Source organism: Poecile atricapillus, chromosome 28, assembly GCF_030490865.1.
Source record: "Poecile atricapillus isolate bPoeAtr1 chromosome 28, bPoeAtr1.hap1, whole genome shotgun sequence".
In the NCBI taxonomy this organism is placed as follows: Eukaryota; Metazoa; Chordata; class Aves; order Passeriformes; family Paridae; genus Poecile; species Poecile atricapillus.
Window position 1 is genome coordinate 3308341 of NC_081276.1, and position 26310 is coordinate 3334650.

Below are 26310 nucleotides of genomic sequence, written 5' to 3' on the forward strand. Positions count from 1 at the left end.
TTTGTGCAAATTTTTTTTATTTCCACATTTATATCACAACGTGTCCACTTAAAGGACCAAATAGCAAAGTTGCTCCCTTCTGCATCCCAGGAACACAGAAGTCTAGTTACTGTACATTCACTAAGGCTCTTTGTTTTTGCAAATTGCGTTTATGATGGATATCCATAAGGCAAACAATATCTAAAGGAATGGTAACAAGTATATTTCCAGCATACAAACAGGCTTCCTTTTTCCCTCTCACAGTACAGTTACAAACTTGTAGCACCCTCATTACATTTAGATTCTAGAAAAGGTGATTTTTCTTTTTTTTTTTGTCTGTTTTTTTTTTTTTGTCTTTTTGTTTTTTTTGTCTTTTTGTTTTTTACCTATAAGTTTGCAGGAAGGGAAAAGGAGGAAAAATATTTGGCTGGTGGTGGTGGGATCAAAAAAATATCATTAAACATCTAGTTTTTGCAGCATTTCTCAGAGACTGGATTTAAACTGAAACCAGACTAAAATATGTGGATGCCTATGGAATGTTGAGCTGAAGCTGGTGGCCCAGCCTGCAGTGCAACACCTGCTGTTTAAAACCCAATCTCCGTACCACATGACTCTTAAATAACGCAATCATGTTCAGAGATGTGATAGAAATAAAACTACAGTTTTTGCACATTGTCTCTCGAATATCTCACTGCCAAATAAAAACCCAAATCAAGTCAAATAAATAGATGCATATTTTGTTAAGGTAACTTCCACAATTTTTCTCTGTACCTGCCTGTATTAAGATTCCGGCATTCAGAAAGTGCTGGAAATCCTCTTCACTTCTTGGGGACTAACACTTTTTATAGCTGGCTTGCTATAGAGTTTTAAACTCAACTGATCAACCTTCGTATGCCTTCCTTTGCAATTGTTAGTAAACTGGTAGCAGCATTTCACAAAAGGAGAATTTAAAGGAACGAGCTGGAAAGGCCCAGCTCCCTCCCCCCCTCTGCTCGTGGGGCCTGTTTGTCCAGGACAGGAGGCTCTCTCCAGCTGGAAGTGGCATCGTGTCTGCCAGTTCTGCTAACTGCAGGTGTAAAAAGCGTGGTTAGCAGAACTGCTCTCAGTCTAGGCAGACGTAAGGCAGGATGTTCAATCTCCCATCATCCCCGTGTGGATCTAAGGATATGCACTGTGTCCAATCATACCAGTTACCCTGTGTGTCATAACAACCGTTCACGCCTGCCCAGTTGTGGTCACGTATTCTGTCGAGGTCATCACCCGTGACCTCTCTGGTGACCCCAGGCAAGTCTGTAGGTTTGCTGTTAGGAGCTAGAACGTGAGTCTTTCTAGCCTCTTTTCTAGTGCTTTCCTCCTGCTTTAAATACTCAGACATGAAGTAGTGAGCTCCTGGAGTCTGTACTCCTGATGAAGACAGCAAGCTACTCTGTCTGTTTAAATATGACTGAATGATTTCATTTCTGGACAACTCTTTCCAGTTCGTTTGTTCAAAGGGGCTTTGCAGGTTGGGTTTTTGCTCCTGCTTTTCCGTTTCTGTCCTGTGCTGTTCGGTAAGTGCAGGGATTTCTACCTGCAAAGGATCTTTCGGTGTTAAAGGTTTTATCTGTCCTGTCATGGGATCAAAAGTGAGTTTTCTCTCTTTTAACCTCACAGGTTTCACACCCCCTTCTGTCACGTGCCCATCCAAGTTGACTGTATAGTCTCTGGGTCGGTACCTTTTCTTCTTTTTGCTATCGGACCCTGAAGCAGCATCGTCACTGTCCATTCTGGAAGTGTCCTGTGGGAAGCCCATGTGTGATTCCCCGGGGTGGGCTTTGCAGCCGGGAGCCGTGTGCTGCTGAAGTGTCCCTGCTGTGTGCCTGTGCTGGCCCTCGGGGGCTCCCTGCTGCTCCTGCCAGTGCTGAGCCGCCTCGGGGGCCGCCTGAGGAGGGAACTCCAGTCTCTTGGCTGGCATGGGAGGTGTGGATGGTTGCATCAGGGATGGCGGCGGCGATGGCACCTGTGCGGCGTCTGCGAACTGAGACCTTTGAGATGGACTGGGCATCGAATCCTTTGGTGAGTACGTGGTGTGCTGCCGAGCAAAAGTATCATGCCTAACGTTCCTGGGGCTAAAGGAGGAGCAGCGTGGGCTCTTGGGCTGGTGGGGGCCCGTGGCTTCTTCTGATTTATCATGCTGCTGAAGCACTGCAGTCTTTAGTAACGAGGAAGTGCTTGAAGGTTTTACAAGTCCTGGAGAACTGGTGTGAGGTTTTACAGCATTTACTGGGATCTTATTGTGTTTATCGTTTTCACTGAGATCTGTCCTGCTGCTTTCGGGCCCTGCGTGTAGGTTTATGTCTACAGGACTAGGAAAATTCTCAGGACTACCTCCAATTCCATTGGTTGGAGGGGGTGAAGAGTTTTGTAATACTTCATGACTAGCTTTGGAGACTTTTGGGGGAGGAGGGCCCTGATGCCCATCCCTGTGATCACCTTTCCTTTTCCTATTTCCCAGTTTCTCTGGTTTTGGAGAATTTAGTTTCTGGATATCATTCCTGCTTTTCAGTTCGCTGATGGGCTTGGCGCCGGCCACAGCAGGAAGTTGTGAGTCAGGTTTGCAGTTGTGAGCACCTCCATTCGCTGATCCCGGCGGGTTGGGCAGCCCCCTTGGCACTGGCTCGTTCTGGGTTACGGGTTCTATCAACTTCTGCCAATTCCGCAACAATTTCTTGGCACGTTTGGCAAGTTCCTCATTGGATGTCTTCTTCCTCACCTCATTGATAAGCCTCCCGAGTCTGGTTTCCTACAAAGACAGACAAGGTGTTTTACAAACACGTATCATTCCAAGCAAAATTCTCAAGGAATGCTTTTGCTTTGTAATGCTCACCCCTGAGAAACACCTGCTTGAAAACACTAAAGATTTAAGTGTTGAATTAATCTTTTTGGAAAGGATTAGTCCAGTGCTCCGCCACGCAACATGAAACCGGCTGTAGGTTTCAAGTCACGCTGTCTTTATTCCCTGGTAAAAGCAGGAGAGCTGGGAAAAACATCAGAAAGGAATTCTTTAATGAGAAAGAACCATAAGAATAAAGGTGCAGGTTCAGATTCAAGGGGAAATGCAGCACCCAAAGATGTGTGTTTATCACAAGGGAAGTATAAGATCTGCAGAGAGAGACAAGAGGAAAGAATTCCAGGATCTTTGCCTGTCCCAGTAACTCGTTAACAATAAAAATCTCCATTTGACAAACCTGACTACCAGGTGTGAGTTGTGTCCTACCTTTTTCCTCCACCTCTCTCCTCCCCCTTCACTCCCCAGCCTTGTGGAAACATATGAAAAAGCCATTTAAACAACATTCCCAGGGTGTCCCAAGGTGGTTTCATGAGCGGAAGGAAATGTTTGATTGTTCCCAAAGCACATTAGAAAACAAAGAACTGTTCCACAAGTCAGATTTCTTAAGAAAAGTACTTCAAAGGAGAACACAGACCAGACTGTGAGAGAAATATGCAACCTCTTGTGATAGATATGATGAAATACAGGTGGAGTTGTAATTAAGCAACAGTTAAAAGCAAGAACACCGCTAATTTCAATACAAAGAGTGAAAAAGACATATATAATTCAGCCATAAAACTTCTCTGGACTGTTTCTACGAGTGGCCTGTGAGAGTTCAGCTCTCCCTACACCTGACCTCACCACAAATATCAGGCCTTGAAACCTGCTTAACTGAATTTAAGATTAATTTTACAGACCCAGAACAACTCTGTTCCTATTTCAGATTTTAGGTGCTTGGTCACCAAACGTCTACAAAGGTGACCGGAACTGCAGGGTGACATTGCTGAGTGCAACAGAATTAATCAGTGGCAAGTGATGATTAATGTAGTGCCCTGCACAAACAGGAACTGTGCTGCCCAGAATACTGATCTGGGCCCAGAAAGGATCCCTGTGTTCACCGAGATGTCGGAAGCAGCACGAGAGAGACAAAATAATATCTTAATTGTGAATCCTTTGCAATCCATCTATTGTTTCCAGAAAAGCTCCAATGGAAATTAGAAAGGCAGGAAAAAGTCCTTTTATACACATAAAAAAAAATCATGTTCAGAGGGTGACATACCTCAAGTGCCTCTTTGGTAATGGGATATTTCTCCAGGCTGGAGATCACTTCCAGCACTGCCACCATGTTATGGATCTGCAACAAGGAAGACAAAGTCACTTCATGTTTCATGTACTGGTCTTAGTTAACAAATGTAATTTAAGATCTTCCACTTTATAATTGCTGGAAGCATTAATCACAAACTGCTATCAGACTGTCTGGCTTTAGGGAGCTGATTGTTCAAGAAAATAGGGACAAGGACACTTTTACTGACCTAGTTGGAAAGTGCAGGAGCTGTAACAAACACACTCTTATGTAAAACCCAAAGAAACAGTGGCAATAAAACCGATGTGACTGAGAAACAAAGTTTTGAGACCCCTCTGCAGTTGTGCACAGCCTGAGGGGAAACAAGTGCCAAGTGGGGCAGGAGCAGCAGCTGGTGCAGTCAGAAATGTGGAGTTTAATCCTTCAGGCCCCACTGCAGACTGCCCCAAGTCGCTGCTCTGCGCTTTCAGTCTCAGTATCACATCCTGCACTGCACACAGGAGCCTCAGCCTGCAGGTCCCTCCTGGGGCTGTGCCCAGCAGGTGTCCCCAGACCATCAGCCCCAGCCTCAGCTCCTCTGGCCACTCCACCACCCCTTGCTGGGGCTGTACTTGGAGAGGAGGAACTGCACAGATCCCCATCTGTTCAAAAAGTGAGGGTCAGGATCTCTGATGGGCTGCACTGCACCCCCAGCACAGCTGGACATCCTGCACATCCTCAGCACATGTGTGATTTTAATGCTCTCCAGGAGAAACCACACACTACACCTTTTAGGGGCTTGGTTTAGGGGTAAACATGGCACTGCTGGGTTGGACTCATTAATCTTGGAGAGCTTTTCCAACCCAAATGAGTTTATGATCCCACACAGAGATCCCTGTTTCCATTACCTGATGTTAAAAGCACTGAAACCTGGAATCTAATTCACCTTTGGAGATAGATTTAAAAGATAAGCAAAGGAAAACTTGAATCACAGTCTCATTTATTGCTTAATTGCATTTGTGACTCAACTGGATGTGAAGTGCATGTGAGAAAAATCTCTCAGCAAGAACCTCTGCAGGAATCCCACAGCATCCTGAAACCTCATCAGAAACATCATCAACATCATCATCATCACCAAGCCCTCACCATCACATCTCTGCTCACCAGGCCATCATCACCATCACATCTCTGCCCTCCCAGCCACGCTCCCCTGCATGACTTCTCCTCTTAAAAACACCGACTTGTGTAAGAATTGGCTTTACCAAGTCGCTTCTACCTCTCCACTAAGATACCACAGGAGCAGCAGGAGCTGAAGTCTCTTTCCTTCAGGAAACCTTGGGCTCAGACCATGTTTTGTCCATCCCTGCAGGACTGTTTAGTGCTGGAGATACCTGGGTAACATTGTCAGTGATAAAACACTTGCCCTGATTTTTTGATTCACTTTTATCAAACTTATGTTTATAGTCCATGCAGGCTTTGAACGATTCTAACTCCTAAAGGTTGTAAAACCAACTCCAGGCCAAAGATGAATTAATTTGTCCCGATTCTTTCTTCACTCTGCACATATTTAAAGCCCTACCATGAGGTCAGGCCTGGTAAAACTCAGCTTAACCTCTGGAGCAACAAGAGCACCTATTCTGATATATTTTAATTCTTATTATTTCACTTCAGTGCACTGACTTGCATCCATGTTTCAACCCTTGCCCTGCCCTCCATGCCCAGGAAGGAAAGTTTAGCACCACGGTTTAAACAAAACTGCTGTTGGTTTTAAACAACACCAGGGTTGTTTTTTTCAGTTTTCAGACCCAGAGCCCTCAGAAGAATTAAAGCTCAATTCTGGGAGTTTCCAGACAAATATTTTTAAACTTGCAAAACACGATACTCTCCTTCCCAACACATATTTTACACTGTGAATTACCGGGGTGAAAAAGGCTCTGTTGCACACACCATTAACTGGTACAATTATTTTTGCAGTTACTGGTAATCCCCAAATGTTCATTATCTAAATGAAGAACTGATGGCAAAAAAAAGGGTCATTGGCCTATCAGAAGGTCAAGATGGGGAAAGTGATATGTTCATGTGCACACACACCTACAGAAAGGTGAAACTGGTCAGGGAATTTCCAGTCCCAGCTTTGCCTTTGTTCAACAGCCCCAAACACACAGCAGTGCATGCCCCAAATGCTGCAGCACCTGGCAGGTCTCCACCAGGCTGTGACTCCCTCCCTGCTCTGGGGGACACGTGGTGCCAATTAAGGACAGTGAAAGTGGCCTTGCACCCTCAGCTCCTGCTGGAACACAAACCACCCATTTTGGATTCCTCACACATTTGTAACCAATTGAGAACGTGCTGTCACAGAGCAACTGCTGAGCGGAGCACGAACATCTCACACTCCAGACAACTGCCAGCAGCTCCTCTCATTTTCCCTTTTTTTTTTGACCTGTAGGGAAGCTCGACTCTTTGAAAATAAATACATAAAATGTTCAAACACATTCAACAACTTCTCCCTCCTTCCCCTTGTGTAGTTTTCTCAGAATGTTTCATCCAAAGTGCAATAAAGAGAAGCTTACAGTAAAAATCGTATTTGCCTATTTTAAAATAACACAGACTATGAAATTTCTTGTAGTGCAGTTAAACAGTGATAGAAACAAGAGGACCTCCCAAGTATCACATATTCCATGAGAAGACACCCACAGGGATAACAGCAGCACACCCATCCTGCACACCAGTATCTTAAACCAACTGTTACAATAAAATTCATACATTGTCACATAACCAGAGTGACATTAATGTTACAGAACCTGCCAGGACACCACCCTGCTTTAAGCAGCACCAGGAATGATAATTTATTAACACAAAATCTGCTGAAGATGCTCACTGGGAGCAGAACAGACAGGTAAAGTGCCACAGAGCAGAGCAGGACAGGGAGTTCAGCAGCCCCTCTGGACACTGGGCAGGGCTGTAACTGCCTCAGCAATTTGCATTTCAGTTTCTGTGTGCTCACACTGCAGCCCCTCAGCACCCCCTAAAACAACTTCCAGGATCCCCATTTAGGAGCTTGCAGCAAACAGCTCAAAATAATTGATAAGTAATTTCCAAATCCTCCCGTGCTGCTCCCCTGTTGAGAGAACTGACTGGCACAGACTAATTCACTCCAAAGTTTACTGGAGAACATCTGCTTTGAGTCATCCACGATAATCCTTTCCAGCCAATCCTAATGACAGCCACGGAAAACAAATCTTATTTATTCCATGCAAGGCTCCTTAAGTCATCGAGCCATGCTCTGGAGTTTACTATTGCTGAGATCTTTTCCGAGTTTAGCACTGAATGTTTTTACTCCAACCTCAGACAAAAGCAGGGGTTTCTGAACTCTCAGGAAAATATCAAGAAGCTTAATTTTATTTTCTTAACTGCCATCTTAATCTTATTTCAGCATTTATAAGCCAGGACCAAGTCAGTGACTAATTTCAGGGTGCTACACAGCAGTTTAAAGGGATTTTGGGCAAGGCTGAGGTGCAGCTGTTCTCTCACACCTCCACTTCCACCTCTGCCCTCCCAGGAAATCTGAAAGCAGCAGCAAGCTCAGCATCTATTCAAGCTCTACCACCATTTCCAGGTGCTGGGATGTGTTTTCTGTGGGACCAGCACACACCATGGGATGCTCTGATTCTCTTCCTTCCCTTACACACCAGCCCAGACCCCAAACACAATGTGAGCAGCCCCAGAAATCCTCCCTGTCCTCCCAGGGACTGCCTGGACACACAGCACAACCTGCATTCTCTCACTGCAGCCTGAAAAACAAATGTTACAGAAACTTTCTATTGCAGACACTCAGATAAAGCAATGATTTTCTTTTTTTAATATTTCACAGATCTTTGCTTGCATGACTAGACCACGATAAACAACAAACCAGACCTGAGTTTCCTGGAATAGGAGAAGGAGCAGCATTTTCTGTGTAACATGAAAAACTCAATGCACATTTCCAAAAAAAACCTTGCAGTAAAAGTGCTCAGGTAGATACCTGCCTTTCTGGTAGAAATGTTCTTTCCAACCACAAAGTTCAGGCTAACAGTGCTAAAAGGCATCAGTTGATACAGTAACATCATCGTTCTGGGTCACATCAGTGCCTTCACAAGTGTCTAAGGGATACTTAAACTTGGCCTGGAGTCACCCATAACTGACAATCCTCTAAAACCAAAGTGTAACACCATCATCCTCCTGAAATCACAGCTGACAACAATCACAGCCTGACTCCACCGTGGGCATGGTGAACAGAGCACACAGGTATCAATCACAACATTTGGAGAGAATGGATTTCCCATCATACTGAACCACTTCATCAGAATATCCATAAATACTCAACATTTCGATGGTTTCAGAGAAAGTATTTCTGTAACAATGTCCCACCTGTAGCACCAAAGCAGAGTGACAGAAGCAAGCAGAGAAGTGCAGACACTGTGGGAGACTGAACAGGTCTTTTTTCTTCCCACAAACACAAATCCAGGTGTCTATTGCCAAGCTGGAGGTTTCTGGTGGCAGTCAATTCCAGCAGTAGGGTCCAGACAGAAGTTCATTTGAGAAGAGCATTTGTACATTTTTTTGTCTTCCCCCTGCTCCAGGGCTGTGTATCTCCTCAGGGAATGCAGGAAAATGTTGAAGAAAATCCCAGGTTCAAGGTCAATATTGCTGGAGAGGCCAGGGAGGCAGAGCTGTTTCCCAAGAGATGCAGTGCCTGCTCCAGGAGTGATGGCATCGCTGGTGTTCCTCCTCCTGGAGCTCTCAGTGTCACCTGCAGCCCAACACCAGCTCCTGCCCCACACCAGGCTCCCCCCTCAGTGTCACATCTTGTCCCAGCTCTGTTTTTGTACAAAAGCTACTTCGCTGCACAATAATCCAAAATACAGAATAAGAAGTGAGGAGAGAAAAGTTGCTGTTCACAGGAGGCTTTATTTAAATGTGACAACAGAAATACAGCGGTGCAGAGTTTATTTAGCACTTTGTGTAGGAACTATGAGACTCCAGACACTGACAATACACACCACCAACAGAAAATTGTAATGTCATTTGTTCAAAGGTACAGACCAAACACACCAAGTTAGAATTCAGGTTACAACCTGCTGGTATTTAGTTCAGTTCCCTTGCAGCTGATCTATTAACAGTTCCCCCTAGCCCCAATGTGACACGATGTTGTCTAAAGATAGGGAACACGAGATACTATTCACAGACACAACATACCAAAAAGATGACCATGCACTACTTTGCTCACATTATTGAAAATGTCTGAAAGTCAGTTTGCCAAGCAAAGGTCCAATATTAACCAGTACACAAAAGATATTCTTAAAGGTGGAGACCAGTTTTCTAATAGCATTTAGTAAAACAGATCTTTAAACATGAAGGAATCGATTATTTGGGTTGAAAGTCATTCACTGGAAGAATCTTCTATAAAAGACAGAGAAATTTGTAATGCTTTGAAAACTGATCAGAAATCTGTGGTGCAAAACAAGGAGTAGAAGAAATGCTCCTTGAGTACCAAGAACAGTCCAAAGAGTGACCAGGCACAGGAAGCTTTATCTGCACTTAAAACTCCCAGCTCTGCTTTAAAGAATCAAACCAATCTGCATATATTTTACTTGTACTTAGGCTCTATTTTATGCCAAAGTAACATCATCCACATACCTTCCTGTATATACTTTACAAAGCCAGGTTCATCAAACCACAGTAAGGTCAGATTGCAATAAAATTCCGCAGTGCGAAGAAACCTGTGGACCTGAAATATTTCCCCTGCTCCCTCCTGGCAGTGCCCACGCACATCCCTGAGCTGGGCAGACACCACAGCAGCCAAGAGAACAAGAGGAGCTTGCCAGCACAAAGCACAGTTTGCCCTGGCACTCACAAAGGGCCCCCAGACACAAATCCACAGCAGCTGGGAGTGCCATGAACGCTCCAGCTCTTCTCTGCATGGCCCATTCCCAGAGAGGCACCCAAGACCCCTGGCACAGCAGGAACAGACTCCAGGCTGGGCCAAGGCAGGGGAAACCATCCAAAAGGAACATCCACTGGAGGAGGATGGTACCAGAGGCAGTAAAACACAGGCTATGAAGACAAGACACACCCCCAGTTCCCTGAGCTACAGGAAAAGGTCTTTAAGGCAAACAGAAAACAGCAACAGTGGAACACTTTTCTCCATTCACATTTATTAGCCAATAACTGGAAGACATTTTTGTTACTACAGAGAGAAATACCTGTCTGTCAACTTCAACAGTTACTAAACATTTTGTATAACACCATAAAGAATCGTGTCTGTAGTGCCAACCCTGAGCTGCAGACGTACAGAGAAGACTCACTGCAACATGACCCCCTGACTTCTTTTTCCACAACAAACCCACCCCAACAGGCTGTGAAGCTGGATAAATAAAAATTCATGAGCACAACCCCAGGCAGCCACTGCCACTCTTGCTGGCATCTACCACAGCACACTGCAAGCAAGATCATTTAGTGTTGCTTTCCACTCAATCCCAAACTGTAAGGAATGGCAGAGGAACCAAATTCAGCTGGAATTACATCTTCATCTCAAGGTGCAACAGAGCAAGAAGAACATACACAAAGAGGAGGTCAGTGGATAGCAGCAATAAGAGGTTTTGAAAACATAGTTAATAACATAAAGTTGAAGTTTTCATTTCCCACAGTATTGAAGAAATAGGAAAGAGACACATAAAGCTTGAAATAAACATTCCTATGTGTTATTAGTCATAATAAAGAAAATGTTAATCAGCTGTTTCCATGCTCACGTATGGATGCTACATATGAGCAAAAAGCAGAGAGCACAGTGCCTGTGGAAAAGCAGGCCACGTAACTTTCCCAGTCTCACCTGAGAAAGTGGCCTGGGAAATCATAAGGAGGAATTAAAACAATCCTCAGAGATACAAGAAGACAGCCCTGCAGGTGCTGTTTGCCTGTTTCTTGTTTTCTTGCAAGAGAAGGTCGAGGGGTGGTGAACCCCACTGACCAGTGATGGTGATGTGTTAGTTCACTGACCAGTAAGAGTTTTACCTTTCTGTACTTTTGTGTATTGGTCTATAAAAGAAGATCTGAGGTAATAAACCTTACACTCTCCTGTTAACTCACAAGAGTCTGTCGTTCTTAGCCATTCCTAATCTAGGGCAACATCTGGTGACCCCGACGTTTGTCGCAGCCGTGACTGAAGACGTGCCACCCGCTTCCTCCTGAGAGAGGTAAGCGAGAAATCTCCCGTGCTTCTCCTGGAGGAAGCTGGTCTTTCACACCAGGGGACAGCGAGCCCTGCCCGTGAGCAGGCCTAGAACAGCTCATCTGGACACAGCTGGAGCTTGAAACCCCGGGATAAGCCACTGCCTTTGCGTAACTGCATTCACGGGCCGTCGAGATAGACGGTTCTCACAATGGGGAACCGGTGTTCAACTGACCATCAACTGACCATCGTCTTCTGGACACTTTGCCATGCATGGGACTTGATACTTCCGAAGACTCTATGCATGCTTTGTTCCAGAAGGTGCAGGGTTTTGGACTCACTGTCAATAATGCCTTTGATCTCCAAGTTTGGCTGTGGGTAGGAGACTGTACATGGTCTGAATTAACTGAGGGAGATACCAGCGTGTGCATCCTGGCGATCACCTGGGGCGCGCTCTTTAAAGCGTTGGAGCGGTGCCAGGCTGGGGACAGTGATGCCGGGATGGAGGATTTGGATGCTGGGGGTGCCTGTTTTGTATACAATGAGAGACTGAGGGATGGGACTGAGGATGAGCAGTGTAGCACTTCCTCAGCTCTGCCTGGACCCTCAGGAGCTCCCCGAGAGTTCGTGCTGTCACCCGCGGAGTTGAGTGTGCGAGCTTTACCAACAGAGAGGCGGTGGGGAAACAGCAGCCGGCCTCCTCCACCTTCATCAGCACCGCGAGCGGCCGCAGGAGGGCCTTCACTGTCGATGCTGTCCTTCAGCCCCCCCATGTCCCCTGTGTCCCCTTCTCCTGAGTCACAAGGGACAGCACAGCACTCCCCACAGCCGACCGCCGGGGCCCGCGCATTCTCCAGCCTTGCCGGGGCACCCTCCTCTGCAGCCCTCACCAGGAGCGTTCCCTCCAGCCCCGCACGGCCTCCGCACCGCCCGCTACATCAGGGCAGGGATGGTCCCTTCCCTCCGTGCCCAGCCCGGCACTGGGGGCACACGGCTCCTCAATGTCCCCATGGCTCCACAATGCCCCCACAGCTCCACAGTGCCCCACAGCTCCTCAATGCCCCACGGCTCCTCAATGCCCCCACGGCTCCACAATGCCCCCACGGCTCCTCAATGCCCCCACGGCTCCACAATGCCCCACGGCTCCTCAATGCCCCCACGGCTCCTCAATGCCCCCACGGCTCCTCAATGTCCCCACGGCTCCTCAATGCCCCCATGGCTCCTCAATGCCCCATGGCTCCTCAATGCCCCACGGCTCCTCAATGCCCCACGGCTCCTCAATGCCCCACGGCTCCACAGTGCCCCCACGGCTCCACAATGCCCCACGGCTCCACAATGCCCCACAGCTCCACAGTGCCCCATGATCCCACAATGCCCCCACGGCTCCTCAATGCCCCACGGATCCACAATGCCCCCATGGCTCCACAATGCCCCACGGCTCCTCAATGCCCCACAGCTCCACAATGCCCCATGATCCCACAATGCCCCATGATCCCACAATGCCCCACGGCTCCTCAATGTCCCCACGGCTCCTCAATGCCCCACGGCTCCTCAATGTCCCCACAGCTCCACAATGCCCCCACGGCTCCTCAATGTCCCCACGGCTCCTCAATGCCCCACGGCTCCTCAATGCCCCCACGGCTCCAAAATGCCCCATGATCCCACAATGCCCCCACAGCTCCACAATGCCCCCACGGCTCCTCAATGCCCCCACAGCTCCACAATGCCCCCACGGCTCCTCAATGCCCCCACGGCTCCTCAATGCCCCCACAGCTCCACAATGCCCCCACGGCTCCACAATGCCCCCACAGCTCCACAATGCCCCCAGCTCCACAATGCCCCACGGCTCCTCAATGCCCCTACGGCTCCTCAATGCCCCCACGGCTGGCTCCAAAATGCCCCACGGCTCCACAATGCCCCCACAGCTCCTCAATGCCCCCACGGCTGGCTCCAAAATGCCCCACGGCTCCACAATGCCCCCACAGCTCCACAATGCCCCCACAGCTCCACAATGCCCCCACGGCTCCTCAATGCCCCACGGCTCCTCAATGTCCCCACGGCTCCTCAATGTCCCCACGGCTCCTCAGTGCCCCCACAGCTCCACAATGCCCCCACAGCTCCACAATGCCCCCACGGCTCCTCAATGCCCCACGGCTCCTCAATGCCCCCACGGCTCCTCAATGCCCCCTCGGTTCCTCAATGCCCGTGCTGGCCGCTGCGACGCTGTTGCCATGGCAAACACCGCTGGAGTTTCAGCAAACAGCACCAGAGGCTGAGCAGAAGTTTCAGCAAATACCAACTGCAGCTCTACAACAGAGTCAGCTTTGCTCAGAGCCTGCAAACTTCACACTGCCCAGCACCACAGTTGCAGTTCAACCACAACAACAGCCTAAAGAAGCAACGATTTCTACACCGCAGACAGCTTCACTGGTTACTTCACTGACTCGAAAAGCTTTTGACCACAGCCACGAGAACTCTACAAGTCCCTCAAAGACAATTTTCACAACCATAGAAATAATAATACACATCAAGTTTGAGGTGAAAATGAAATGGTCAACAATAACAAAAAAAAGGGGGGGGGATTTTAATTATGCAATGAAGAAAATCAAAAGTATTTTAAGTTGCATTGCTAGCTAGTCTGCAAATTGTTGCAGTCACAAGTTTCAGAGAGAATCCTCTATTAAACAAAGTGCCTTCAAAACTAAATGAAGAAGTTTATAGATATTGCATAATAGAATTAAGTGAAGTTTCACTGGGTTTAAGTCTGAGTGTTCTTAAGTTGAGTTTTGTCACTTTAGTATTCTTTTAAAGTTAAGTTTTGTCATTTCCTTATGTCAAAATTCATTTCTACCAGGTTTGAAATTTGAATTGTCTCACATTTTGTTAAAAAACACTTGTCTAAATTGCAAAATATACATATAGATAGTGCATCTCTGATATCTGCTGGGTTTGTTTTATAAATATCATGAAAAATGGTGATAGTCATTCATCCCAAGAAATTTGGGGAATTTTTGCTTTGCTTTAGTGTTCTCAATGCATGAAAGTATTAGAAACTTGAAAAATAAATTATCAAATCTAAATTTTGACTGACTAAAACCAGTGAAGTTTAATTAATTTATTAATTTAAAAGAAAGTATGCCTGTGTTTTATTATCAGTAAGTCCAAGCAGTCACATTAAACTCCATTGCCTTCAAGGACTGATTCAAAAGGACATCTGGTGATGCTGAAGATCAACATCTTCAGCTGATAAACTTTTCCCTGACTTTCATTTATTTGGACTCTAAGCCAAAAATTATCAAGTTTCCAAAAAATACGTAATTGTAAGCTATTGTTGAACGCGCTCATGGTGCCCTAAAGCATGTTCTGGAAAAACAAAAAACTGGAATGGCTGGAGAAACTCCACACAGTCGGTTGGAGAAACCTCTATATACAATCAATCATCTCACAGTGCAAAAAAATCCCGACAACCCTGTCATTTTGAATCATTTTCTTTCGTCGCAGTCCTCAGGTGAGATGCACCTAAGCACTAACAAGTGGCAAGGCCCGTGTGAGCTCATCACTTGGGGTCGTGGGTGTGCAGGTGTTTCCACTGATGCTGGGGTACAGTGGATACCTGTGAGGTGTGTTCACCCTGATCTGCGACACCAAGAGCAGAAATCAGCCAACAGGCGACCTTTGGATGATGATCAGGATGTTGATCATCATGCAGATGGTCCTTCTACAAGCAAAGAGTGAGCATTCTTCCCTGTTGACAAGTTACACTGTCAGTTTTGAGCAGACTAACCGTGTTTTGTTTACTGTGTTAGTTTACTAGTTTAACTAGTTGTGTTAGAGTTAACCATCAGTTCCCTGCAAGAAAAAACAATCCTTAGACATCAAGAATTCGGTAACATACGCCAGAAAATCTCCCTGATCATTCTAAATCAGTGTCCATTCGAGGTTTCATTGATAACTGAAAGGAGACCTCTTGTGCTGTGTTTGTCCTCTTTCCTGCAAGGACCCAGCAGGAGATTACAAACGCTGCCTTTTGCTTTAAAACAAAAAAGGGGAATTATGGATGCTAAATATGAGCAAAAAGCAGAGAGCACAGTGTCTGTAGAAAAGCAGGCCATGTAACTTTCTCAGTCTTGCCTGAGAAAGCAGCCTGGGAAATCATAAGGAGGAATTAAAACAATCCTCAGAGATACAAGAAGAGCCTTGCAGGTGCTGTTTGTCAGATTCTTGTTTTCTTGCAAGAGAAGGTCGAGGGGTGGTGAACCCCACTGACCAGTGATGGTGATGTGTTAGTTCACTGACCAATAAGAGTTTTACCTTACTGAACTTTCACGTATCACTCTATAAAAGAAGATCTGAGGTAATAAACCTTCCACTCTCCTGTTCAACTCACAAGAGAGTCTGTGTCATTCTTAGCCATTCCTAATCTAGAGTGACACTCACGGGCCTAATTTGCAACAAGACAAACACTGATTACATATAGAAATAACCAGTGAGCTACCAGGGCACTCAATCTCTCCATGGTCTTCAGAGCCACTGTGGAGGTTTAAGAATAGAGTAGACAAGCCCAGAAGGAGCTGTTTCATCAAGGTGATGGACCACATGAAGTCCCTTCCAGCCATGTCCCTACACCTAGGGAACAAACACTGAACCAGAAGGAGCACAAACACATTGAAACACCCATTTCCATCTACTCCAAACTGGACTCAGAGCAGCAAATCAGAATTGTCCTCTCAAAAAGATCCGTACAGATAACTCTACGAAACAGTCTGTACTGCAAAGGACCTAAAAATTCAACACTTCCAACCTTACTGCCCCAGCACAGTGCTCTGTGTGATCCCAAAAATACCAAAAGAAAAGCCCAAAGTTTCTCTCCCCACTCAGGCTCTACAGTTGCTCCCTGTCACCATTTCAGCCACCTCACACTCACCCTCACAACCCCTCAATCCCTGCACTGGTGCTAAGCACACCCAACTATGATACAGGTTCCTTGTCTATAGGATAATCATTCCTCCTCCTCTTCCCCCTGCACAGAAACTTCACCCAGTCAAATATTGGTAGTTATATCTTTTATAAGCCATGAACTGAAGTCCAAAATTATTGCTTCAAAATTTAGAGAGCCATAAAAATGAGGTTGCTCTGCAAGCAAAGTCACGGGGACAACTGGTCCTACTTCAACGAGACAGAAATGCAGTTGGATGATTATTGAGGCAGAATAATACAGAATATATAGAAAATCCAGCCTTGAAATGTACCCCCTCTGATTCATCACGATCTTGGTGCCTTCTGCTTAAGGAACTCACCTGAACTCACTGTTGGTACCTCTCTGGGTTAAGGTAAGAGCACAGTGAGGTACCACAGGAGCCCTAAGGCATCGCTTGGGCAGAACCATCCTGTGATCACCTGCTCCATCTTCATCCACTCCAGAGAACTGGTGAGCATTTAAAATCATGCAACGTGCATTTAAGGACTTGATGAGAAGGGGTCCAGACATTTGTGAAGTTCTTAAATATTATTTTACCCATCCCTTAAAGTATCTACCCAGAGCTGTTAAGACACAGCAGTTTCTATCTGAGTGCAATTCAGAAAGGCCTTGTTAATGTCCCCACAATACACAATTTTCACTTTTTTAGAAAAAGTAAAACCATTTATCACCATTCTGATGTATTTTAAATGCAGCAGGCTAACTTTTCTCAAATTTCTAGGGAAGTTTCTCAGCTGATTCCTTAAATGATAGAGGAGGCTGAGGTGAATACAATGTTGAATTCTTTCTGGAATGTATTAATTCATCACACTGAAGTGCAACATGCTCACGTGACTGCTCAAGAGAGTTTAGGCATGGTGTGCTTGTTCACAAAACCTGAGAAAAATAGTGTAAGGAACTGGGAAAGTTTGTGGCGAAGTCACTGTATCCTTTCAACAACTGTTACCAATAGTGAATTCTTGTCAGCACATACCATAAACAAGTTTTATGGATATGGAAAAAAATGAAATCAATTTACACATCTCCTAGAATAACTACTCTCCAAATTCTAGATAAAACACTGCTGCCAGTCACCCATTTCCAAATACCTCTATTCTCTGAAGGCTGTGTCACCTCAGGACAATGTCACCTGTCAGGAAAGCAAAGCCCCCCAGTAATCCCTGGAGAATGTCTGGCCATTCCAGCCAGTGGCACAATCCTTAGCAGCTCCTTGGAAACAAAATGCCTTCTCTACCTTTGTCTGGGGGAAAAAAAAAAAAAGTCTTCCCTGGAGGAAGATGAGCATGGAGCCTTCTCAGCTCAGGGTTTGTAAAAGCCACTCCAGAGGCAACTGCTCAGTGTGGTCATGGCAGGACCAAGGAACCCAGTACTTATCTGCATTTTTTTAATATTTAAACACAGAATTGTGGAATCCCAGACTGGTTTGGATTGAAAATAACCTTAAAACCCACCTCACTCCATGCCCCTGACAGAGGCAGGAACACCTTCCACTATCCCAGGTTGGTCCAACCTGGCCTTGAACACTTCCAGGGATGGGGCAGAACATTCATGAAGCTCCAACCTGCTCTGGTTATTTCTAATCCAGTGGCAAAAAACTTCTCCATTTCTACTTCAGAAAGCCCCGGTGAGGCTTAAGCCCCTTGGCAGCCTGTCTTGAAAAGTCTAGCAAAGAGAATATAAAGTCAAAACACAAAAGCTCTGACTTTGACAGAAAATTCTTCCTCACAAGACAACAGACACTGAGGTTTCCAGGATGCAGCCAGGCTCCTGAGCAGTGTGCTCAGCCCATGAGCTGCAGGCACCCACTTTCACAAAGAAACCTGAAACATCACCTCTTGTAACTTCTCCTCCACCTCACCGTGCTCAATTCTGTTCAAGACTAAAGTATGAATTCTCCAAGCATTAAATTATTATTTTTTTTTCCTGGAACTTTCAGGATGAGAAGTTATATACAGACATTCCCTGTCCTTTCCTGCTGCAGTTAATTTACAGAGCACAAGGAGTGTTATGTACTGACCTGCTCAGAAAGTGATGCCTTGAGTTACAGACATTCGTAGCTGTGCTGTTTGTTCACCAAAGACAATTTATGACTGTGCATCACCACCCTTAGAAAACACCATGTTCCTCTACCTTCCACAGCTCTACACTCCTTAAAAAAAAAAAAAATCAAACCATCCAGACCTGTACTATAACTGTGATACTCGGCAAGCTGATCCTGCATGGAAACTATGTGAGAAAGCAGCTCCACAGAAGCGCTGGCTGTCACTCTGAGACAAGACTTCCACCTCTGCACACTCATCTCCACAGCACAGAGTTTGAAAACACGCCCAGCTGAGCGTGTCCCTGAATCCCTTGGATGCAGGATCCCTCCTCCCCAGCTGCTGGGTTAGAAATCACTCTGTTCACTAAAACAGAACTAATTATGTTTTACTTCCAGTGACTCCTCAGCAGAAATTGCTAGCACTGACTGTTTGGACATGCTGAAAATTGTACACTTTGATATTAACAATCAGACTCAGGCACGCACTGCTGCCCTGTGAAAGCTGTACCCCTGAAAACACCAATTTGCTGCCGAGTTTTAGCAGATTGCACCTCAAATTAAAGCAATTTGCTGACACTTAAATATTATTCCAAACACCAAAAGCATGAATTACCCACAGAAAGAGTAATTTAGCTGTTAGAACACTGAATAAACAAACTTACATTTACATTAAACTGAATTTGAGGTACTTACTTACCTTTACCTTAAATTATTTCTTTAAAGACCAAGTGTAAAAGTGGGGCCACATCCTACCACATTATACAGACCAAAGGAAGTATGTTTGGAGTTATCACCAAGCACATAACTGGTGAGAAGAGATAGCAGGAAAATGTTATCAGCCAAAACAGACATGTTTTTTTGTAAAAAACTACACTGACATTAATTTTAAGTTCAAGCCTAATGTATTGGAGTAACTATGTCTTAAAAGCAGTGCTTCTTGACTAACATCAAACTTCTGCAGCAGGCAGAATCGATTCCTCCTTCCCCTCTCCTGAAACTTTTGTGGTTCCTGAAAAAAAAGAAAGACTAACTGTCACCCGCAGCAGCTTCTTGAAGAAAGTGGGAAAGGATCTCACAGGGAGAAAAAGCTTCAGCTGCAGTGGAGCTCCTTTGATCAGGAGCCAAAGGTGCCAGAATGACAGTGCTGTTGTGTCATGTGGCCACAGCAAAACCCCAAAGAGAGGCAACCACGCACATCTCAGCACCCCTAAACTGGGCTCACCCTCAACTTACCAGACAAAATCCCCTCAAAAAGACAAATTGGAATTCCCAGCCCAGAGCCAGACTTCTGAAACACAGCCTAAGCTGAAAGTATTTCTATTTCCCAAGGCACAGGTTGGGTCCCTCTCCACATGGGAGCTTTGGAGTGTTTTCCCTCCTGCCCCTGCTGGTGTCAGGCTGCAGTGCCCTGGCAGGAGCTGATCCAGCTGGATCCCATGCCCATCCCAGCTCCAGCCCTGCCAGGATGATCTGCTCAGTTCCCTGCTCTCTTGGCTTCAAGGTGTGCCAAGGTGCACTCAAAGGCCTCACACAGGATCCAGAACATCCCCAATGGGAGCAACTCGGGAAGCACCAGCCACAGGTCCTCTGCTGCCTGGGAAGTTTGTTCCAGCACATCTCTCCTGGAAGGACCCTCACCTTGCACACCAGCTGTCTGTTCCAAGCTGTGCCTCCTGGTGACTGACAGAGGTTATTCCCCATATTTACATTACCTACAAAAAGTTGGTTCTTCCATTGAGGAGCTGTTTCATGACTACACCAATAAAAACGTGTTAATGAGTTATTTCCCTGCACCTCTGAGCATCCAGAGTGATTTTGTTTCCCACTAAGGGCCCATGTACAGCACGTGCAGATGGGTGCTTGCTGCAAAGTTTTATCATTTGGATTTAAAAAGCTCTTGAATGATCCCCTATCATGATCCAGTCTGACAATGTGAGGGGGCTCAAGCTGCTCTAGGATGGTCTGAGATGTCACCACCCCACTGTAACCTCTCTTTGCCACACAATTCTCCAACTCTGTGCCAGAACTGCCACCTCTCTGAGCCCAGGAGGAGCTGGGGCATGGAAAGGGGTCCCTGAGGAGCCCCTGTTCACGTGAGTTCCATGGCTGGGTCAGCACAAGGGAGGGAACAAGAACAGCTGGGACATGATGGGGACATGATGGGGATCCCAGCAGCTCTCCCAGCTCCACTGGCAGCTTCAGCTGCTGTAAGCACAGGGGTTTAAGCCAAATCAATCCAATTTTTGATCATTTGGAGCATTGTCCACACAGCCCTTAGTGGAAGGTGGTGGTTTACTCTTGAGTTGCAGAGCTCTCTCATGGGCTACACCTCAGGAACATCCTCCTGGCTGGCTGTGAAGATATTTCCCAGCAGTTTTACCAGGACACATTCAGAGCCCCAGTATTGCTGCATGCCCACAAACACAGGGTAATTCTGGACATCTGTGAACCACACACAAGTGACAGTGACAAAAAAGGCTCTGCAAGTGAAACTTGGCCATAAGGCAGCCACTGTCACCTCAAAAAACCCAGACAGGCGTGGTGAACTTTCGCAGGTGACACCACCTCCTTGCTGCCAGGTCCCAAGGCAGCAGGGAAGCACCCAGGAAGCAGCAACATTCCACTCCTTATGGAATCACAGACTAGAAGGGACCTCAAAGCCCATCCCATTCCACTCCCTTGCCATGGCAGGGACACCTTCCACTATCCCAGGCTGCCCCAAGCCCCATCCAACCTGAGCTTGGGCACTGCCAGGGATCCAGGGACACCCACAGCTGCTCTGGGCACCCTGTGCCAGGGCCTGCCCACCCTCTGAGGAAGCTGCCCTTTTCTGCTTCCACACTCATTTAAACACTAAGACCAATTCTGCTGCCAGAACTATTTGTGATGCACCAGAAGTTTTATCAAATATCAAATAAACATGAAAAACTACCTGGGAAAAGATCCATATATTGCCTTTCTTCTTCTTTAAATCCTGATCAATTCCTCTGTTCAGTTCACCACATGATCCTGCACACATAAAATGGGTGTGTGTAGCAGGAATAAGAAGTGGGTGTTATTTAAATTGTCACTGCTGCCGAAACAAACACTCAAATTAGAGCTTCAGAGCAAATGACTACTGCCATCATCACTGCAACCTGGGGAGTTTCAAGGAATTAACAACTGAAAAGCAGTTTGGCATTCCCTTTGCTTTGACCCCTCAATTCAAACTCTGATACTTCTGTTCACTCAGATTTTGTCTTAGCAGCCTCAAAGTTCAGAATGGTCTCACTGCTGCAAAGGGCACTGTACAAATTAAACGTTTTTAAACCTCCAGCCTCCCAACCCCTCTCAAGAAGTGACAGCCTGCACTGCCACCAAGCCAAATAAGCTTTTTCAGAAGGAAGTAGACAAGTAAAATTCAAAGCAAGGCAAAAAACCCAACTGTTCCATCACCCTCACATGGTGAATTCAAGTGAATCCAAGTGTTTGTAATAAAGAGCACGAAGAAACACTGACCTCATTTAAAGTTATTATAAAGAACCTGAATGCAATGGGACTCTACATCAGACCCAAATCTTTATCTGGAACTCAGGACTGACATGATAACAACACTTCAGCCCTTGCACATTAGGAAATGTTCCCCGACCCCCTACATTTTGTCACACACCTGAGACAACCTGCTGCCTTTACACACAAAATGTGAGACTGCTCAAAACAAGATGAGCTACAAGTGAGGAAAGGGACAAAGAGGGCAAGAGGTACAACAGGTTCTCTGCACCTCCCTCAAAACTGCTAAGCTCATTAGGGCTTGCAGAAAAGGATAAAGCTCAAGCAAGAGCCATTCCTAGTCTACTTTCGCCCACACGTAACACTTCCTGCATCCAAAGAAATCGCTGAGACCCTCAGGAAGTGAACCAGCAGCTTCCCCTGCTTTCTACATTTATATTATTACAGCAGTGCCCTGCACCTTCTTAAGGCACTACTGGAAAGCATCTTTACCACTGGTGAGGGGGGTTTTGTCTGCAGCACCTTGGAGAAAACAGCCACGGAAGCATCTTTAACCACGCAACTTTTGCCATCTGGGAAATCGGCCCATGCCAATGCACCACCTAATATATTCCAACACACAGGCCAATTAATTATTAATAATTCAGGCCATGGACCACTCCTGAAGGTCTGTGCAGCAATACAGGCTGTTACTCAAACCAAAGCTGGGTTTGTGTCACAGAGGGGTACTAATGGCAAATAATGAAGTTATTATCTAATATTTAAAAACAGGAACAGATTGCTACATATTCAGCATGAGGAACCATTTAATTGCAAGTACAATTCTAGCAGCTGGTTGGAAATGACAGGCTCATCCACAGAGTAAAAACCAACATTTCTCATTACTCTTGACATCAGGGAATAAACTCCCCCAGGAGCACAGAGCATGAGTTACCAAGGCAAAGGTATTCTGCTGGGTGGAAGGGGTGGCTTCTTAGCACACACAGTCCAAAGGCAAAAGCCTTGTTCCCACCAGAATCAAGGAACATCTCCCTTGTCAGACCTCACAGAACAGAACTCCTGCTCCCCTCCACCTCCTGCTATGTTCTCACAGAAGCCTTGGAAGGAAAGTGATGCTGGTACTCAGTGCTTAGGTCATGGAGCAGAAGTGGTTTGCCCATATGTTTCCTCGAGGAGAAAAGGCTGAACAAATGAAGACACAATACCAGACATCCCGGGTGGCTTCTAGGATGATGTAAGTTCTTTTAAAAATAGCTTATTTCTTATAGGTGTCCTTTGAAATAGTTCAGAATTTACACGGGTAACCTCTAAGTGTGGGAAACTAAGTTATAAATATATTCTGCAGCAATTACTAGAGGAGGTTCAAGTGCTAAACATGTGTAAATTCAATATTGCTCCCGAGTCAGCAGGGCTTTATGGAGCAGCTGGAGATGAACAATCAGCCCAAGAGATGATTTCCTGAGGCCAGCAGGTTCTGCAAGCTTGGGGAAATGATTATTTTGACCAGTTCGACCCAACAGAGGTAGAGAAACTTAGGTGCTATTTTTTTTTCATTTAAGTCATGATCTGTGAGTCGACCGAGATCCAACTAACCACTCGGGAATGAATATCCACAGTAGCAGCTCATGTTAGGGAATGTATTAGGGAATTTAAGTGAAGCTTAAATTTAAATTTTCCTGACAGTAAAGCACCATGAAGAACCAACCACCTCCTCTTTCCTCAGCCCCATAGGCTGGACTGGTTTTGCCCACTGACACTACTGGTGCAGCTTTCACCCTCTCCAGAAACACACACGCCAACTATACTGAAAAGCTTGAATTTAATCAAGGCCTTAAAGCTTGACTTAGTAAATGAAGAAGTCAGTGACTACAATGAATGCTTGTAGGTTTGAACACAACTAATTCTGTCAGGAGAAGATTCTAAGAGCCAGCAGAAAGTGGGCTGGAGCTTTCCATGAGTCCCTGCAGGCACAGCAGCTCATGGCTGCACTGACTGTCCCAGCAGGAAAACAGCAGAGCTGCTTCTTGTACTTCCACGCTGCTGCCCAAGTGTGATTCAACTCAGAATCTGCTTTTAAAGCGGGTTCAAAATGTAAGTTTTTCTTCTCTCTGTTCCAGTGACGTCCCAGGTAGTGAACAATCAACAACACCACATATTCCATGTGCTTTGGAGCCAAGAGTCTGAGCTCTCAGCCTGCACAATGAACCTCAGCTACACCACCTCTGCTCTCCTTCAAGAAAAGGTTAAACTGGAAGACAGACCCTGCCTACAGGCACTTCAGAACAATGGGCTGATTTTTCTGCCACCAATTATTGCCCTGGATAAGTATCAAGTATGTAGAATTATAATTTAACATACATTACTCCTAAACTTAAGGGGCTACTGACCTCTTGGGAGCTCTGGCCTCCCCTTGCAGGGAGCTGGTTATTTTGGGTCCTTTCACAACAGGATGGTGTAACATCAGTGTGTGGAGAAAGGGAAGAGTATCCATCACGAAATTGACTGCCGGCTGCTTAGTTCTGCACAGCCACAGTGTCTGACAAAGTAACACCAGAATTAGGGTAACCACTGCAGCTGACAGTTCTGAAGTCAAAAGACACCACGGATCTGCTAGAATTTTATTAAAGTAGGTTGGCACTCAGTCTTACATAGAATGAAAAATCTGCAGCCACAGAAAGGGAGCTCAGAGCAAACAGGATTGATGAAGTGCACTAACTGACATTTCAGCAAGATCCACATTGAAGTACTGCAAACTCAGACAACGCTGACATTTAACAGCCCACAATTACCACCACGATTTGTTACTGTTACTCCAACGTGTAACACTGCAGCTCGCCACAGATGCCCAGCCCAGGGGGTTCGACAGAACCTACAAGGTCAGGGTGATTTTTCTTCAGTCCCCATGTCACATGCAGGCCGCTCCAGGAGGGGTTCCAAATGACAGTAACTTTATTAGCTACTTCAGGACTTAGATATACGTCTATCACAAAAAAGCACTTGTTCAGATAGGAGCAGGTATGACTTTAATAGAACCAAAGCACCCAAAGCACCATTTCACACACCCCAGCCCCTGGAATAACACGTACACACTCAGCCTGATGCCCCAGAGGCTTCCCCAACAAACTGCAGATGGCCAAGACAGACCAACCTTGGCATCCTGTGGTGGTGACTGTTGATCTAAAACCCAAAAATTGGACAGATTGAGGGCCCTGCAGTACTCTCACGGTAATAAACACCTAAGCGGAGAACTGCTTGGATGAGCCAAAAAACCCTTAAAAGGAGTAAATGATCCTTTGGATAACCGCCACTTAAGGCCACTTACAGGTAAAATACACGCTGACTTCTGTGCTTACACCACATCCCAGAAGGAGCAGATAAGCTCATTACGGCACTGCAGGAAGGGATAAAAGCGAAGACCGAGGCTGCTCGGTGCTGGAGCAGCTCCAGAGCCTCGCAGCCACCGCCGGAGCCCTCCTGGCGTCCCCGCAGCGCGGGGACCCCCGGCCGCGGCCGGAGCGGCCGCTGGGCCCGAGGAACAGGTGGGCGCCCCGGAAGGTCCCGGCGAGCGGCGGCGGGGCCGGCCCAGAGCCCCCTGCAGGCCGCGCCCGAGCCGCGGCCTGGCGTGGGGAGGCGGCCGGGCCGCCCGCCGCATGGCCGGGCAGCACCGGCCGGGCCCGGGGCGCCGAGCGGCGGCGGGGCGGGGGAGGCCGCGGCCCTGGGCGGGCGGGGAGCGGCCTCCGGAGCCCCCAGCGGGGCGGCCCTGAGCTCCCGGCCCGGGGGGCGCGGGCGAGAGGCGCCGCCGGCTGCGGGACCCCGGGCGGACGGCGCGCCGGGAGCTCCGCGCTACCGCCCGCAGCGGAGGCTCCGGTGCAGCAGGGGCGGCCCCGGCGGGAGCCCCGGAGGCCCCGGGGGGGGGCAGAAAGGCGTCGCGGCGAGAGCGCCGGGCGGGGGTCGGCCCGGAGCGGCGGGGGCCCGCGGGGCCCGTACTCACGTTGCTCTGCGGGTCGATGGCCTGCAGCAGCCGGTCCCTGATCTGCTGCGGGGACGGGGCCGGAGCCGCTGTCATTGCCTGGGCGAAGCGGGGCGGCTGCGGCTGCGGCCGGGGCGGGCGGGCGGCGGGGCCGGGCCGGGCCGGGGCGGCGGCGGCGGCGGCTCCTCACTCGCCGGCGGCGGCGGCCTCGGGGAGCCGGAGGAGCATGTTCGCTCCCCGCGGGGCGGGGGCGGCGCGGGGGGCCGGGGGGAGCGGGCGAGCCCAGCGCTCCGCTCCGCTCCGCTCGGGCCGAACGCGGGGCGCGCTGGGGGCAGGGCCGGCGCCGCGCGCGGCTCCCTGGGACGCGCCCGACGCCGTGACGTGCGCGCGCCGCGCCCCGGCCCCCGCCCGCCCGCACCGCCGGGGGCGCGCACCGCGCGTGCGCGGGGGAGGGCGGGCGGCGGCGGGAACGCGCGTGCGCGGTGGGGGTGGGGGGCGGGGCTGGGGCGCCGTGAGGGGGGAAAAGGGGGACCCGGGGAGAGGGGGAGACAAGGA

General features: G+C 47.6%; 1 protein-coding gene and 1 long non-coding RNA gene across 6 annotated transcripts; one reads left to right on the plus strand and one right to left on the minus strand.

Moving 5' to 3' along the window:
• Positions 1-25934, minus strand: MED26 (mediator complex subunit 26). 5 transcript variants are annotated; one of them, XM_058858668.1, is made up of 3 exons: positions 25777-25934; positions 4068-4142; positions 1-2761 (listed from the first exon to the last, which is right to left on the minus strand). In XM_058858668.1, the coding sequence occupies exons 1-3, from the start codon at positions 25849-25851 to the stop codon at positions 1082-1084; spliced, it is 1830 nt and encodes a 609-aa protein (XP_058714651.1). In that variant the 5' UTR covers positions 25852-25934; the 3' UTR covers positions 1-1081. The 5 variants fall into 5 exon arrangements, with proteins under 5 accessions (XP_058714651.1, XP_058714653.1, XP_058714652.1 ...); XM_058858670.1 differs by lacking the exon at positions 25777-25934 and adding an exon at positions 25108-25440; XM_058858669.1 differs by lacking the exon at positions 25777-25934 and adding an exon at positions 18994-19073.
• On the plus strand, positions 1895-3210 carry LOC131589333 (uncharacterized). The gene is made up of 2 exons (XR_009279716.1): positions 1895-2034; positions 2525-3210. It is a non-coding gene; the product is annotated as an uncharacterized LOC131589333 (long non-coding RNA).
• Positions 25935-26310: the final 376 nt, after the last annotated feature.